The 17,968-nt window shown below is 38.3% G+C and overlaps 1 protein-coding gene across 1 annotated transcript; it reads right to left on the reverse strand.

Annotated features, from left to right (window-relative positions):
* Positions 1–1,147: 1,147 nt before the first annotated feature.
* LOC149503035 (uncharacterized) lies at positions 1,148–7,628 on the reverse strand. Its single transcript, XM_089727915.1, has 2 exons — positions 6,108–7,628; positions 1,148–1,622 (listed from the first exon to the last, which is right to left on the reverse strand). The coding sequence occupies exons 1-2, from the start codon at positions 6,429–6,431 to the stop codon at positions 1,329–1,331; spliced, it is 618 nt and encodes a 205-aa protein (XP_089584041.1). The 5' UTR covers positions 6,432–7,628; the 3' UTR covers positions 1,148–1,328.
* Positions 7,629–17,968: the final 10,340 nt, after the last annotated feature.

Here is a 17,968-nt window from a genome sequence, read left to right on the forward strand (position 1 = left end):
TGTGAGCTCGTCCACCTATCTAAGCATAAAAAAAAAAGAGCCCATCTGACGGTTTTCAATGAACTACATGAGATATGTATTAAACATGAAAATTGTGAGATTATGGCCTGTACATTAAGTTATGCGGAACGAAGTTCCTTATGGGACGATGCGGAGGGATACCTTAACCGGGAAAAAACTTCCGTAACGTAAGATTTTTATTATTTATGTATAGTCTTAGTATGGTGGCTATACAGTGTCTAATGTATAGTCTACGTGATGATGGTTATTATTATTATTCATATAAATAGCTGTTTCTTTGTATATTACTGTTATATATTTTTTATAAATCATTGTGAATAAAATAAAATTGATAACTTTGTAAAGTAGTTTTTTATCAATAAAAAAATCATAATAAAAAATGTATACCCGAATAATTATTTTCTTTCAACCTCGAATAGAACTTTAAATTAATATTTTTATAATAATGAACTTCGTTCCTATCCGGTGTCCCACGACACCACACATCTTTTTCCTCGTAGAACTTAGACTTTATTTTCTATGTGCGGCCATTCCTTTTAACCACTTGTCAATTCTCGAAGCTGAAGGGTATCGCGACGCACAATGCTCTTGGCGATTATTTAGCACGTTTTAAAAATGCGAAACTACTTATTTGCGTGTTACTTAATTAATTTCATACAGCAGATTTTGACGCGGTTATAATTTTTCAAGTCTTCTTTTCGGGTGTATTTTAATATTGTCACAGATTATAAAATATATTGTTATGCAGCGTTCTCAAATAGGAATGTTTTGAGGTATATAATATTTTTGCAATATTGTTAATAGATGGCGTAACCGGCGACTACGAGAGAGCATAGCCTCATAATGAACGCACTGTATAGTTTCCTATGAACTAAAGTGTCACTTAAATTTTAGATTTAAGCATAAAATTTCTATATATAAAAATGAATAGCTGTTCGTTAGTCTCGCTAAAACTCGAGAACGGCTGGACCGATTTGGCTAATTTTGGTCTTGAATTATTTGTGGAAGTCCAGAGAATGTTTAAAAGGTAGATAACTGATAATGCTCGAACTTAAATAAAAACAACAATTGTTGGCGCCGTTGCGATGAGATGTTGGGTGCAAGGCTTATATCAATAAAAGTGGACTGTATTTAAAGCTGGTTTATTAATCGGATCAAAGTTAATACAGTTTTACGGGACCGACAATGATTGCGTTTCGTCGATGCACGTCGTTTTATTTTGTCACTCCACGCCTCTCCCCCGCTTCCGCCGCGGTGAGGAAAATAGGGTTGCTATGTTTCGAACATGCTCCCCGGGTTGAAGAACTTCAAATATTGACTGGTAGCGGGCATATGTTGTTGTAAGCGCGTCGTATAACACCTTTCTTGGTTAAGATATCTGCCACACGTGTAATTCCATCTCGTCCAGGACAAAGACGAATAATGCGTCCGAGCAGCCACATAAGAGGTGGTAGTCCCTTCTCCTTGATGACAACCATCATACCTTCTTTTAAGTCTCCCTTTTGAGTCAGCCATTTCATTTTTTGTTGTAGCCACACGACGTACTCATTGGAGAATCGCTGCCAAAAATGCTGCTTAAGGTACTCGATACGCTGGAATCTCTTAAGAGAGGTTAAAGTTGAATGATTTGTTAAATCAGGCTGAGGTACAAAGAGTAAAGATCGTCCTATTAGGAAATGAGCTGGAGTGAGAGGATAATAGTCCGAAGGATCATCTGACAGAGGAATGAGAGGCCTTGAATTTAAAATGGCTTCAATTTGAGTTAATAAAGTCGTCATTTCTTCAAATGTGAGATGTGTTAGCCCTAAAATTCTACGCAAGTGATATTTCGTAGACCTAACGGCTGACTCCCAAAGTCCGCCAAAATGTGGTGTGTATGCCGGTATAAAAGAAAATTTAATCTCTTGCTCTGCCAAATCGGAAGGTAGGGTACGACTAAGAAGTTTGGATAATTCATTGAACGTTCCAACAAAGGTGGTACCATTATCAGACAGAATTGATTGTGGCTTCCCGCGTCGCGCAGTAAATCTATTCAAAGCAGCAATGAATGCATCCTTGGACAGGTCCGAGACAAGCTCCAAATGTACGGCCTTTGTTGCCAAACATACGAACACGCAGATGTATGATTTTATTAGTTTAGAACCTCTACCTTTCCGGTTTGCTACCAACACTGGGCCAGCGTAATCAACGCCAGTTTGAAGAAAGGGACATTCCAGGTGCACACGTTGACGTGGTAAATCCCCCATGGGTGGCTGAACAGTAGTAGCCTTAAATCTGCAACACGTCACACAGTTTCGCACAACCTTTTTAGCTAAATTATTGCCACCAATGGGCCAATAGTTGTGCCTAGTGATTGCTAATAAGAGTTTAGGACCACAATGTAAATGTTTAAGATGTAACATTTCAAATATAAGATTAGTTAAACGATGGTTAGCGTGGAGAAGAATTGGGTGCTTAATATTAAATTCGTAATCTGAATTGTTGAGTCTACCGCCAACTCTCATCAACCCATCGCTATCGAGGAAAGGTGACAAAGAAATAAGTTTATTTTTAATCGGTAAAGGCCTACCAGCGATTAAAAGAGAACGCTCTGCAGAAAACGATTCTTCCTGAGCTGCAAATAATAAATGGTTTGTTGCACTTCTTAATTCTAAGTCAGTTAGCCTCCCTTTTTGTAAATGTTTATGATTACAATTAGATATAAAACGATAGATATAAGATGTCACGCGAATTAACCTAGAAAATCTAGATGTGTTCTGAATTAGATTTGACAATATACAATTTTTTGAATTTTTTGAATCTGAATTAGATTTTTGATTTATGTGTAAAGCATGCACAGTTTCTGGAAGATGATCAGTATAATTTGGGTTAGTTGGTCAGTGTGATGGGTCCTGAGCTAAAAATGAAGGTCCCGACCACCATAAAGCGGAATTACGTAAAAGACTAGCGTTCAATCCTCTAGATACCAAGTCTGCTGGATTTTCCTTTGAAGGGACATACCGCCATTCGTGTCCAGCGCAGATTTTCTGTATTTCAGACACACTATGAGCTACGAATTTTTTCAAATGAACTGCAGAAGAGGCAATCCAACCGAGAACTATGGTTGAGTCCGACCAAAATGAACACCTTTCTACTTTTAATGTTAAAGTCATGGTGATCTTTTCACATAATTTGGAACCAAGCATGGCGGCACAAAGTTCCAGTCTTGGAATCGTAGTAGCTTTTATAGGAGCTACTTTGCTTTTTGATGCTAAAAGAATGGTTTTTATGGATCCTTCTGACATCTCACTTCGAACATAAACACATGCGCCGTAGGCTCTCTCCGATGCGTCCGTGAAAACATGAAGCTGTATTCCAATCGGCTGAGAAATAACGCAGCGCGGAATTAGAATATCATTGAGATGAGGTAAGGTTTTAACAAAGTTAAGCCATGTCTTCTTTAAAGGTTCCATGATCTCGTCGTCCCATGAGCATTTATGTTTCCAGAGATCTTGCAGCAAAAGCTTAGCTTCTACAATGCAAGGCGAAACTAAGCCAAGCGGGTCAAATATTTGGGCTACGGTAGCCAAGATATACCGCTTTGTTATAATGAGTGAAGGTGACAAATTTATCGAAAAGTATAAATTGTCAGCGCGACATTTCCAATTAAGACCTAAAGTCTTCGAGTGTTCGTTGGAACTCAGATCTACGCAATCTGCGTTATCATTCGAAGTATCACTAATAGCTCTGAGAATTTCAGAACTATTGGAATGCCATTTACGAAGATTAAATTGTCCAGACTGGAGGGCAACCTTAATCTTTCTGCACAATTCTATGGTGCTGTGAATGGTGTGACTTCCACCTAAGTAGTCATCAACATAAAAGTCATGACATATAGCGCGCTTAACATCGTCATTGTGAGCTTCATTGCCTAGCTGTATAAGACATCGGGTTGCTATAAAAGAAGCTGAGGCCATGCCATAAGTTAATGTGTTTAGTGTGTACGTCTTTATGGGTTGTGAAGGATTAAATCGCCATAAAATTTGTTGTAAAGGGCGTTGAGAACTGTCTAATGAAATTTGTCGATACATTTTTTCTATATCGGCCGCGACCACATACAGATGTTGTCGAAATCGTATTAAAATTGAAAATAAATCATCTTGTATCGTGGGGCCTACTACCTGAATATCATTTAGTGATTTACCTGTCGATGTACGAGCAGATGCATCGAAGAATGCTCGCAATTTTGTAGTTGTACTCGATTCCTTTAAAATACCATGATGAGGAAGGAAATACTGAACCACGTTATTGTTAGTATTGTGGATATTTTCACTCATGTAACCAAGATCGAGATACTCGCGCATAAAGCTACCGCATAGCATTCTAAATGTCTTGTTTGATTTTAGTCTCCTTTCGAGTGAAAGGAACCGGTGCTTGGCCATATAGTACGAGTCTCCTAAACATTTTGGTGATTCATGAAAAGGTAAAGTCACGTTAAAGCGTCCGTCTTCAGCGCGCGTTGTAGTTTCAGTGAACACCTTTTCACACGGATGACTATTTAAATCGTGGATTGTTGAAGATGGTATAGAGTCTAGCTCCCAAAATTTAGTAAGATCTGTGGCGATCTTTGAAGAATCGCAATTTAATAAGCAATGTAAATCTTTAGAGTTAGTCTTATTTAAGAGGGAACCAGAAATTACCCAGCCAAGTTTGGTTTCAAAAAGAACAGGTTTATTTTTGCCTAGTTGAATACGGTTTGTACCTAAGACATTCCAGAAAACATCTGCTCCGACCAATATGTCAATGGAGGATGGAATATGGTAAGTTGGATCCGCTAAAGATAGTCCCGATGGTATATTTATGTTTTTATTTTCTAAATATGCTAAGGGTAAAGAGTTCGTAATTTTATTCAAGAGATAGCAATTGATGTTAAAGTTGTGGTTGCCATCTAATGAACGTATGCTTATCAAACACGATTCATTACACGCGGAGGTTTTATTGCTGATACCACATGCCATGTAATCCACACGCTTCGTTCTCAAATTAAGCCTATGACAGAGATCCTCCGTAATAAAGTTAGCAGTACTCCCGTTGTCTAAAAGAAGACGTGCAGTGTGCGTTTGCCCCTTAGAGTCTAAAACCTGAACTAACGCCGTAGAGAGTAAAACGTGTGATGAAGTATCAGTAGCCGTGGCTGACACGACAACGGTTTCAACTGCGGCTGTTTGCTTCTTATAATGAAGAAGCGTGTTGTGTTTTAACTTGCAGTACTTGCAATGGCTAAGCTTACATTGAGAATCAGTGTGTCCAGGCCTCAGACAGTTAAGGCACACTCTAAGCTCTTTTGCTTTCCTAATACGTGTTTCAATCGACAAACTTCTAAAAGACTCGCACGCGTACAGGAAGTGTTCCTGATTACATAACGGACACGCAACTGTTTTATTTTTGTTAACGGTAGTTAGTGCTTTAAGCTTAAAATGTTCATTTTTAGATTTGATTCGACGCGCATCCTCTAACGTTTCCAATAAATCGGCTTTATTTGAAATGAATTTAGTAAATATTTTTAGAGTTGGAGGGTCGTTGAGAGTATTACGATGCTCTTCCCAGCCCCTACTAGTGATGCTGTCCAATTTAGACGCCATCATATGAATCACCAAAGTGTCCCAATGTTCGACAGGTTGATCCAATGTGGCTAAGGCTCTAAGATTTTTGTTGGTTACATCTACAATGTGTCGTAAACTCTTACTGCATTCTTTTTGTATGACGTCAACATTAAAAAGAGTTTGGACGTGATTGTTGACAAGTAAGCGTTTATTGTCATAACGCTCACAGAGAAGAGTCCACGCGGAAGAGTAGTTATCTGCTTTAAAATCTAAGCTTTTGATTACTAAAGCAGCGCTTCCATGAAGAGAAGCTCTTAAATAGTGATACTTATTAATACTATCAAGGGTATCGTTTTCATGAACCAAAGAAATATAAGTGTCTCGAAATTCAAGCCAGTGCTGGTAACAACCGTCAAAGTGGGGTACATCAATCTTTGGCAACTTAATATAGTTTGGCTTTTGACTTAACACGGTGGTATTCTTCATGCCATTTTCAGAGCTTACCTCGGACCTACCGTCATTATTTTTGCGTTGATCCAACAGCGTACGCGCAGAAGCCACAAGCTTGTAGTACTGCGACTCAATGGACTCACGATCCTTATAATGGTCTTCCGGCGCGTCTGACAGCATCTCGATCTCACTCTGAAAAGTGTCGAAGTCCCCGTATAAGGTTTCGAATTTCTCAAGACGTACTTGGAGTTCCGAGAATTGCACATCATTGAGATAATCACAACCCCGTAGGACATCCAAATACGTAGAGAATTGTGTTATTTTGGCCTTTATTGAGGCCCTCCTTTTAATTAAGTCTTTTACTTTGCCTTCAGGCATCTTTATTTCGAGTACCAACTATCTACTTCCCAAAGGCAATGAAGCAACTAAAAGCAAAAGTTGACCCTGCCAAAAAAATTATAGCAATAGACTGCCAAGCAAAATCTAAGTCCCTGAATAAAGTATAATAGCAAAAATTGTTAACAGCTGTACTTAAGGATTGTTATATTTCAAACTACCCGCGATATGTATATTTTTTTAATAAAAGTTTCTACAATGTTTTATTAGAAGGCGAATGAGTTATTTTAAAAGTTTAGTATTAAAATAAAATTGTGAATTTAAATCTAAATCTAGTGTCAAGTAAGTGATACACTACAATAATAGTTTAAAGCTATACCTAACGAAATGTGCAAATGTAAATTATATTAGCGATGAAATGAACAAGCGTGAAAAGCAAAGCTCTTGTGTTATTTTATGTTGTGTTTAATAAAAACTTAATGAGAAGCATAAAAAGTGATTGACAAGAATGAGAAGAATGACCTTTGGACCTTTTGTTAATAGTGAAAATGTTGACGGTAGCAATTAATTGTTATGGTTATGAATGTTAATGTTAATGTTAATGAGGAATGGAAAGAATAAAATATAAGGAACGATCTTACGTATCTTTTCTTTGTAAACCTCCTGTGACTTGATCCTATGAGACCTTGAATAATGGTGTTGATTGTGTTGTACTCAGCTGATGCGGCAATGTTGTACGTTTGTTGGATTGCTGTTTTTTAAATGTTGTCGGTGAGCTGGATTCGGACTTCTTCTGTAGATAATAATGAGCGTTCCACGAAGGTAATCCACCTGAGGCGCTGCTTGAATTTGAAGTGTAGGTAGGCGTTGAAAAAACTGAAGATCTTCTTTTTCAAGCAGTGGCGACGAATTTCCAGCGGAATGTAGACCCACGAAGGTTGATAGGCGTCCTAGGCTCCAAAAGACTTCTTTGAAAGACCCGATGTACTATCTTCTTCCGATAATGTTGAGGTTTGAAGGACCATATGTTGGCGCCGTTGCGATGAGATGTTGGGTGCAAGGCTTATATCAATAAAAGTGGACTGTATTTAAAGCTGGTTTATTAATCGGATCAAAGTTAATACAGTTTTACGGGACCGACAATGATTGCGTTTCGTCGATGCACGTCGTTTTATTTTGTCACTCCACGCCTCTCCCCCGCTTCCGCCGCGGTGAGGAAAATAGGGTTGCTATGTTTCGAACAACAATTTTGTTTTCCCTTTGATGTGTTCCCCGTCTGACGGATTCCTTTTGTTTGTTTTATGTTTATTTTATACTAGCGACCCGCCCTCGCTTCGCTTCGGAAACATAACATTTTATTATCGACGATGTTACCCGCGGTTATTGTCGTACCGCGGGTGAAGCCGCGGGGCGAAGCTAGTCTAAAAAGCCTAAGTTACTCCTTATATCATCAACTACCTATCAGTGAAAGTCTCGTCAAAATCGGTTCAGCCGTTCCAGAGATTAGCCAGAACAAACAGACAGACAGGCAGACAGACTGACAGGCAGACAAAAATTATAAAAAATGTTTTTTTTTAATGTATGTACCGTATATATTCATATGCATGTAGTAAAAAGTGGTTATTTCAATATCACAAAAAGGACACTCCAATTATATTTACATGTATAGATGTACCTAGTCAGGTCATAAATTCTGTCACATGTTTAATGTAAAATAATTGAAACAAGTTTATTCATTATGTAACCATTCATATACCAAAATGAACTTAACAAAACATAGATTCTTATGACACTAAAGTTATTCAAAATGACCTCCGTGATTTTGAATACAGGCCTTCAATCTGCGCGGCCAGTCGTCTATCGCAGCACGAACGAGATCCATGTCAATATCGGCGGCTGCCTTAATCAAGGATGTCTTGAGTGACTCCAAATTGGGATGAGGCTTTGAGCACGCCTTTTCCTCCAAGTGTTGCCATATCTTGTAATCTAACGGATTCAAATCTGGACTGGAGGAGGGCCAGTCTTCGTGCCGGATGAAGTAGATTTCACGCGCCGCCAGCCAGTCTTGTGTGCTCTTCGCTCTATGAGCTGGCGCCAAATCTTGTTGGAATACCCAGTGCCTGTTATTGAACATGGTATGGAGAGTATTAAGCGGTAGGCAGCGGCTTGGCTCTGCCCCTGGCATTGCTGAAGTCCATGGGCGACGGTAACCACTCACCATCAGGTGGGCCGTATGCCCGTCTGCCTACAAAGGCAATAAAAAAAAAAAAAAAAAAAAAAATAGGTTCCACAAGGTTCGTCAGGACTGTGTTTCGATACACAACTGCATTCGTTCTTACACCTTTCTCACAAAAATGTACCTCTGTTAAGCCCCAATAAGAAACTCCCAATCATACCATGAGCGAGGATGGAAAATGACCTCGTTGGACACGCGGAATATGGTTGCTCGCTTCTTCACTACTGTGTGCGTACACCTTATCATTTTCTTTGTTGTAGCTCTCTTCTACGGTAAAAATTTTTTCATCCGAAAAAAGAATTTCCCGATATTTTTTTCCCGCGTACCGCTTCAACAAAGCGCGGCATCTCTTCAGTCTCAGGTCCATTAGACGAGCATTCAAACGATGTCCTGTTTTTCTTCGATATGCCCGAAGCCCTAAGTCTTCATTTAACACCCTTTTCACTGTGGTTCTACTTAACCCCATCTGAAGGGCCAACAGTTTCTGCTTACGTTTGGGATTTCTTTGAATTCGCGCCTTCACAGCTTTTATCACTGCTGGAGTCCTAACAGACCGAGGGCGACCACTTCTTGACCTGTCATCTACACTAGAGTCTTCATTGTATCGTTTGATGGTACGATAAATGAATCTTATGGTTATAATAAAAATTTTCAGTATGTTAAAAATTTGAATTGGCGCGTAACCGCAACGATGCAACGCAATAACTGCAACACGGTCTTCTTTAAGCGTCCACTCCATATTTAAAAATGAGTAAAATTCTAAAATTATACTATTTTATTTTCATGAACAATTCGAAATTCGAATTCAATAAACTTTCTTGTGGCCAGCATTCTAAAAGAAAAGTTTTTACTGTGTGACAATACTTATGACCTGACTAGGTATAAATAAAAGTTTAGGTCTTTTATTTATCGATTGAGGCACTACGAAGTCTGCCGGGTCAGCTAGTAAACAATAAAATAATGTAATTCTCATGTATGTTAAAATGCGATTCAAGCAACGAGATAAATAACGTAACTCATATAAATAATGTATAATAAGATTCCCTTTGTGCAGGACCACAAATTGAGCGAGATTACTTCGCGTTGTTTCCTGAAACGTACGAATTTTTCTCGGAAAATTTCATTTTTCCGTTCGTTTTCTTCGTCCTGTTCGTGTCCTTTATGCAGCATGACCCAGCTTCATGAGATAAATTATTTTTATTCAATAATTTTGTCGTATAATTTTCTTCAAAGTGACAAAAACTTTATATCCCGGGCTATTAAAGTATTGTTCCTTATTAAAACCACCTTGATAAATCATCAACACATTATAAAGAACTCAGATACCTCCGGCCCGTAACATTGATAACGTGTTGACAAACTGTACTCTCGCGGAAACCATTTACAACACAGTCAAGTCACAAGCCTCATATCTCAAAGTGGATATGGAGGGTCATGTTGTGATGTCCATGGGTTCTGGTAGCTACTGTATAGTTTGTTGTAAGCCAACTAATACAAAATTTATCATGTTAAAATTAAGATAATTTTCGGATTCTCAAATGGCGACACTGTTAGTAGGAGCAATTTATTAGTTATGGGAATAAGCCATAATAAGAAAGCGGTAAACTGAAAAAATGGGGAGAAATATCACATACCTAAAATTTGTAGAAGTGGAGTTACAAATAAAGCAATACAGAATCAAGTAAACTACTGCAATCTATACATTTATTTCCTGGCTGTTTACCAATTGATATAAAAAAAAGCAGATTTTGTCTCTCTAAAGGTATCACTGTTCTGGGCCGCGACCGAGGACACCTCACCTGCCAGCTGACGCAGCTGCTTAGTAGCCACAACTATTTCAGCCGGTACCGTGCACCCTGTAGCGCGGAGGGTCGATCCCCGGCCCAAAAAAAAGAGTTTCACCGTTAAGTCTATTTTTGTCACTAGTCGCACATTGTAAATAAAAGGATACCAAACTATTCCACAGCTATTGAAATCTGACCTCGTGCCCCAGGATATTTTAATTGCCTTTATAAGCAGACGAGCATACGGCCCACCTAATGGTATGTGGTTAAAGTTGCTCATGGAAAGAAAAAAAGAGTTTCACCGTTAAGTCTATTTTTGTCACTAGTCGCACATTGTAAATGAAAGGATACCAAACTATTCCACGGCTATTGTAATCTGACCTCGTGCCCCAAGATCGTTTTATTGGCTTTATAGGCAGACGGGCATACGACCCAACTGATGGTATGTGGTTACCGTCGCTCATGGACGTCAGCAATGCCAGGGGCACAGCCAAGTCGCGGCATACCATTGATTAGTCTTCATTGACGGCTCTCATGCAAGATATCATGGGTTTCTGGTATAGCACATATAAATTACTTTAAATCCTCCAGAAAGTCGTCGTGGCCTAAAGGATAAGACATCCGGTGCATTCGTTGGTGCGATGCACCGGTACCAATTTTGGGAATGAAATACGTACTTAACAAATGTTCATGATTGACTTCCACGGTGAAGGAATAACATTGTGTAATAAAAATCAAACCCGCAAAATTATAATTTGCGTAATCACTGGTGGTAGGACCTCTTGTGAGTCCGCACGGGTAGGTACCACCGTCCTGAATATTTCTGCCGTGAAGCAGTAATGCGTTTCGGTTTGAAGGGTGGGGTAGCCGTTGTAACTATACTGAGACCTTATAACTTATATCTCAAGGTGGGTGGCGCATTTACGTTGTAGATGTGTATGGGCTCCAATAACCACTTAACACCAGGTGGGCTGTGAGCTCGTCCACCCACCTAAGTAATAAAAAAAAAAAGAAAAAAGTCACTTAATGTGAAAAGTGTTCGCCCGTGCTCACAATCAACAGTTCGTGTTTCTTAGCAATATAACATTTCTGTTGACAGGCGCTGCGGTTCCACTTTAAGCACTTGTCGTCTACCAAATGAAGATACAAATACCAAAGGAATATAATTAAAACTTATTTATCACGGACGAAATACTCCGTGGCCGTGGCCTGGAAAATTCTGAAATACTCGATGTGTCGAAAAACGTAGATAGAAAAAAAGCGGCATTAACGATTACTGCAATCGTAAAAGTTATCTTAAATTCGGCTAAGAGTCTGCAAAATTTAAGACGACCCACTAAATTCTCTACGAACGTGACTGTATTTAATTTTACTAGAGGTCCCACAGTAGTCGAAATTCGACTATAATTAATTGGAATTGTAAGTTAGTACACATACTATAATCACAAATTTCACCAAGACTACACTATAGAAAAATATTAACAAAGACAAACAATATTTAATCTATTCTCAATTTGACAACAGACGTCAAGAACATTAAATCAATAAAGAAAACATTACACACACTACATGCCATGTATTTGACGCAAACACGCATGCATACTATTTATTGTCAAACTTTTGTTCTTGACGTCTGTGGTCAAATTGAGAATAGATTAAATATTGTTTGTCTTTATTAATATATTTTTATAGTGTAGTCTTGGCGAAATTTGTGATTATATAAATTTAAAATACAATCATAACAGTGTACAAACTTACAATTCCAATTAATTATAGTCGAATTTCGACTACTACGGGACCTCTAGTACTAATTAAATACATTAATAATTTCGTACTACAGAATGCATTTCTGTATACGGGTCAGGAAGTTTAAAGCGATTTCGTGATATTACACGCAGAGCCGGTGGGAGAACGTGCTGAATGCGGGCGCCATTGTTTCATTTAATTCTGCGAAACAACAATATATTTTGAATAATTCTGAACGTATTGTTTGAAGCCCTCAGAAGCAAAGCTACAATAATACCTACGGTCGATTACACTCACACAGCGGTTTCGACGTGTCATAAAGATTGGACACCGCTCTATGTAGCCCGGAGTCTGTATCTCTAAGTCCTCCGGTATATAATTTTGTGACGTCACAACTCAACGCTGATCTTCACTCCCGAACTTCCATTAGACTGATTCATGGTCAACCGATGACTTCCTATTTTCCCGAACTCCCCGCCAAAAGAGAGCACGTAGCTTGGTTTTGAAGTATGTGAGGGTTTTTAATACGCTTTTATTAGCTTCAGACGTATGCATGTATGTAACGGAATCTTTGAACATGATTTTGACCCCTTCAAAACGTCGGATTTACTCGAAATTTGGTGTACTTATTAAGGACCGATGACAAAAAGTAAAAAAGGGTGCACCCCCTTTTTTACTTTTTGGTATCAGTAGTTATAAATATTCTATGAACAGATATGAGTAGAAGGGTTATTTTGATAATATCCTGAAAAGCACCCCACGCTTTTTTACAATAAAATATTTTTTTCTTATACTATTTTTAATTCAAATTTATTAAGATTTATTTTCTTTTTTTAGTTGGATTATATAGATAAATAGTTATTGACCTCCAACTTTTGTATGGCTTACATCGCTGGTTCATTAAATTTATAAAAGGATATTAAAGGATAAGGTATTACCAATTTTACGGATCGTGAATAAGCATTTCTCATTTATTGTCATTATTAAAATATTTAACAGCTTTAAAAGAAAACATCAATCAAATCCTTGTATATAGACAAAATTATTCGCCTGCTTTGATTCTCATCTAAATTTAGTCCACTTTATTCCAACAAAACTTGATAGATGTGGACAAACTCGATAGCACTGGAGTACATGAGTGCAAACAACGCCTACTAATAGTTCTCATAATTAAATCTAGCCACGCCATTAATTCGGCTTTGTTCGGTTGTAACAAGACACTGCCGGATATAACCGGTTATTATACAGGCTTTGTTTTCTGCGGGCACGTACATTACGCAATTTACACTAACAAACGTTGTATAATCAAGGACGGAATACTTGATTGTCATTATTAATCTTGGTGCCTATTAGGTTTTTTTATTGCACTAAGCCGGTAGCCGATTTGGAAGCCATCTTAGTGTTAAAAGGACAAATAGTTCGAAGTCGTCGTGGCCTAAAGGATAAGATGTCCGGTGCATTCTTATCTAGCGATGCAACGGTGTTCGAATCCCGCAAGCGGGTACAATTTTTTCTAATGAAATACGTTCTTAACAAATGTTCACGATTGACTTCCACGGTGAAGGAAACATCGTGTATAAAAATTAAACCCGTAAAATTACAATTTGCGTAAATACTGGTGGTAGGACCTATTATAATTGTGAGTCCGCAAGGGTGGGTACCACCATCCTGCCTATTTCTGCCGTGAAGCAGTAATGCGTTTCGATTTGAAAGGTGGGGCAGCCGTTTTTAACCATACTTGAGACCTTAGAACTTATATCTCAAGGTGGATGGCGCATTTACGTCATAGATGTCTATGGGCTCCAGTAACTACTTAACACCAGGTGGGCTGAGAGCTCGTCTACCTAACTAAGCAATAAATAAATAAATTGTGATGTTAAATGGATATCACAAACGCCGCCACTCACCTTGAGATGTGAAAGTCAAGTCTCTATTGTACTGCATGAGAACTCTTTAACTTATCCTTTAAGATTCTTTCACCCGGAGATAGATTCCACTATCTCTGACACACAAACACAATTGTGCTATTTAATTACACATTAACGTCATTCGTATCGCTATCGGATAAGTATTAGGTATTATCTGACAAAACTCAAGTACTAAAAATAAAAAAAGGAATATCTGAGGAAAACATATATATACGCGTATTTATCTTTTAGTATACTTAGTCTGGCCATAAATACTGTTACAATTAAAAATAAACAAAATATTACATTTGAATTTGGAATCTGTCATTTTTATATGATGGCTCATTGAGTTTTCTCATTTTGGCGCCAATACATTGTACAATAATTATATTTTGCGATATTAAAATGGAGTGGGGTGATAAAGAGAACCGAATCGCTGTGATTGCATTACACAAAGTAGGTATGGAGCCTTTAAATTGTTTTATATTTATGTATTAAACGAACACACTGTAAAAGTAATAAATGTTACATATTTGCAATAGATTTTTTTTTCCTTTGTCTCATTTATGGCAAGACTAGGTATTTGAACAGCCAATGGACAGTATGCTAAGGCAACGCAAGTATTAAGCCATATCCGGAGCGTTCAACTGCGTCGCAATAACGAAACTTAGTTCTAAATTCACAGTTGAGAGAGCTTATAGAAATACAATCTCACATTTTAGGTAAGCAGCGGCTTGGCTCTGCCAATGGTATTGCTGAAGTCCATTGGCGACGGTAACCACTCACTATCAGTTGGGCCGTATGCTCGTTCGCCTACAAGGGCAATAATTTTTTTTGTGAAAAATGCCTTAAGTGTCACGGTACTTAGCCAATAACATCAGCCCGCTGAGTTTCTCACCGGATCTTCTCAGTTAGTCACGCTTCCGATCCAGTGAAATTGTTTTAAAAAAAAAAAAAAATTAGATCATTTAGGGCCTATTTAAAGTTTACAAGGTTCTATTTTATTGCCCTTTTGTAAAATTAAATTATAAATATCAGTTCTAAGGCTGTTTGAATTGATACTATCTGCTTGTCTCTTCCATTAATGTTTTCCAGTGGTCCCGCAGTAGTCGAAATTCGACCATAATTAATTGAAATTATAAGTTTGAACATTATCCTGGTTCTATTGTCAAAGACTATTATTATATTTCTATAGTGACAGATTTCGCCAAGAAAGATAAACAATATTAACTTATTCTCAATTTGACTACATACTTTAAGCAATAACAAAAGTTTGACAATAAGTAAACAGTGTGTGTCAAATACATGGTAGTGTGTGTAATGTTTTCTTTATTGATTTAATGTTATTTTATGCATAATTTAAAAAAAATATTCACATTCTGCACTCCTCTATATTCTCTAATCTATAAGTGTGGGAAATTTCATACTCCTCCGTCCGCACAATTTTCGTAAAAAGGTGTACAAAGTTTTTGCTTCACGTATTAATACCTAGTCAGGTCATAAATTCTGTCACATGTTTAATGTAAAATAATTGAAACAAGTTTATTCATTATGTAACCATTCAAATATCAAAATGAACTTAACAAAACATAGATTCTTATGACACTAAAGTTTATTCAAAATGACCTCCGTGATTTTGAATACAGGCCTTCAATCTGCGCGGCCAGTCGTCTATCGCAGCACGAACGAGGTCCATGTCAATATCGGCGGCTGCCTTAATCAAGAATGTCTTGAGTGACTCCAAATTGGGATGAGGCTTTGAGCACGCCTTTTCCTCCAAGTGTTGCCATATCTTGTAATCTAACGGATTCAAATCTGGACTGGAGGAGGGCCAGTCTTCGTGCCGGATGAAGTCGATTTCACGCGCCGCCAGCCAGTCTTGTGTGCTCTTCGCTCTATGAGCTGGCGCCGAATCTTGTTGGAATACCCAGTGCCTGTTATTATAATAATAATAATAAATAAATATTTACTAACAATCACGCCACGTTAACTGGTCCCGTGGTAAGTTCGTAAAAAACTTGTGTTACAGGTACCAGATAACGGAAATGAATGTAATATTTTTATTATACACATACATATATTTAATATACATCCATAACCCGGGAAAAGACATTTTTATATTTATCATACAAATATCCTCCCTTGGCGGGATTCGAACCCGCGACCCCCTTGTGTAGTGACCATGTCACTTACCACTACACCAGACGGCCGTTTGAACATGGTATGAGAAACAGGTTCCACAAGGTTCGTCAGGACTGTATTTTGATACACAACTGCATTCGTTTTTACACCTTTCTCACAAAAATGTACCTCTGTTAAGCCCCAATAAGAAACTCCCAACCATACCATGAGCGAGGATGGAAAATGACCTCATTGGACACGCGGAATACGGTTGCTCGCTTCTTCACTACTGTGTGCGTACACCTTATCATTTTGTTTGTTGTAGCTCTCTTCTACGGTAAAAATTTTTTCATCAGAAAAAAGAATTTCCCGATATTTTTTTCCCGCGTACCGCTTCAACAAAGCGCGGCATCTCTTCAGTCTCAGGTCCATTAGACGAGCATTCAAACGATGTCCTGTTTTTCTTCGATATGCCCGAAGCCCTAAGTCTTCATTTAACACCCTTTTCACTGTGGTTCTGCTTAACCCCATCTGAACGGCCAACAGTTTCTGCTTACGTTTGGGATTTCTTTGAATTCGCGCCTTCACAGCTTTTATCACTGCTGGAGTCCTAACAGACTGAGGGCGACCACTTCTTGACCTGTCATCTACACTAGAGTCTTCATTGTATCGTTTGATGGTACGATAAACGATTCTTTTGGTTATATTCAAAATTTTCAGTATGTTAAAAATTTGAATTGGCGCGTAACCGCAACGATGCAACGCAATAACTGCAACACGGTCTTCTTTAAGCGTCCACTCCATATTAAAAAATGAGTAAAATTCTAAAAGTATACATTTTTATTTTCATGAACAATTCGAAATTCGAATTCAATAAACTTTTTTGTGGCCAGCATTCTAAAAGAAAAATTTTTACTGTGTGACAATACTTATGACCTGACTAGGTATATAGATATGTATGTTAACGTGGAAAGCCTCTGAAATATAGCAATATATGTTGAGTTACCGCGATAACATCGTAACTACACAAATAAGAAATGAATAAAACAAGTACTAAGCATCGAAGGCGCCTCACAACAAATGACCCGGAACCCATTCTCGCGACACACTGACATATTGAAATACCAGTTTTTCGCGTCGAGCAAGCGGCGAACTGGAAAACCCGACTGAATTGAAACCGAGCCGTTTCGTTTACATTTCTTTTTAATGTTTATTTATTTAAATCACCAATGTGGTAGTTATTCACGAAGTTTTTTAATCTCCTTATGATTGCATAGATTAGTGAATAAGCTTACGATTCAATTTATGTGAAGTTCAATTCAATTTATGTGTTAGTACAGGAGCTCGTGGAAATTGCAACGTGAACGTTGTCACTCATCTTGAAACATATGTCAAACTATAACGCGTTACTGCTTTGCGACAGTGGTACCAGGCAGGATAGTGGTACCAGCACGTGTAGGATCACAGTACGCCCTTTTTTGGGCAGGGGTCGAACATTCTACGAGGTTCCCGCACCTAGGGATGCGCAAGACATAATAATATGTGGGACTTGACAGTTGACAGACAAGAGAGCAGACCACGAACCCAAAGTGTTTTAGGGCCCTACTCACTAAACGAATCCTTTTGCATTCTCTCACTGACGGCCGATCTGCATCCAAGGTCAGAACCTGGGCTAAGTAAAAACGTTGCCACTTCCAACACCGAAACCAGACCCGCAGTGCCATCCCTAAGACACTAGACCCATGAGTCATCAAGGCTATATTCAACGACTCTACGTCGGCTGTC

This window comes from Bombyx mandarina, chromosome 05, assembly GCF_030267445.1.
Source record: "Bombyx mandarina strain Sakado chromosome 05, ASM3026744v2".
In the NCBI taxonomy this organism is placed as follows: Eukaryota; Metazoa; Arthropoda; class Insecta; order Lepidoptera; family Bombycidae; genus Bombyx; species Bombyx mandarina.

Bases quoted from the DNA above. Each gene is read 5' to 3' on its own strand.
- LOC149503035 (XM_089727915.1), bottom strand. From the start codon at position 6,431: ATGCCTGAAGGCAAAGTAAAAGACTTAATTAAAAGGAGGGCCTCAATA. The intron at 1,623-6,107 runs GTAAGCTCTGAA...ACCTCTCTTAAG, and splicing joins ATAATGACGGTAGGTCCGAG to AGATTCCAGCGTATCGAGTA.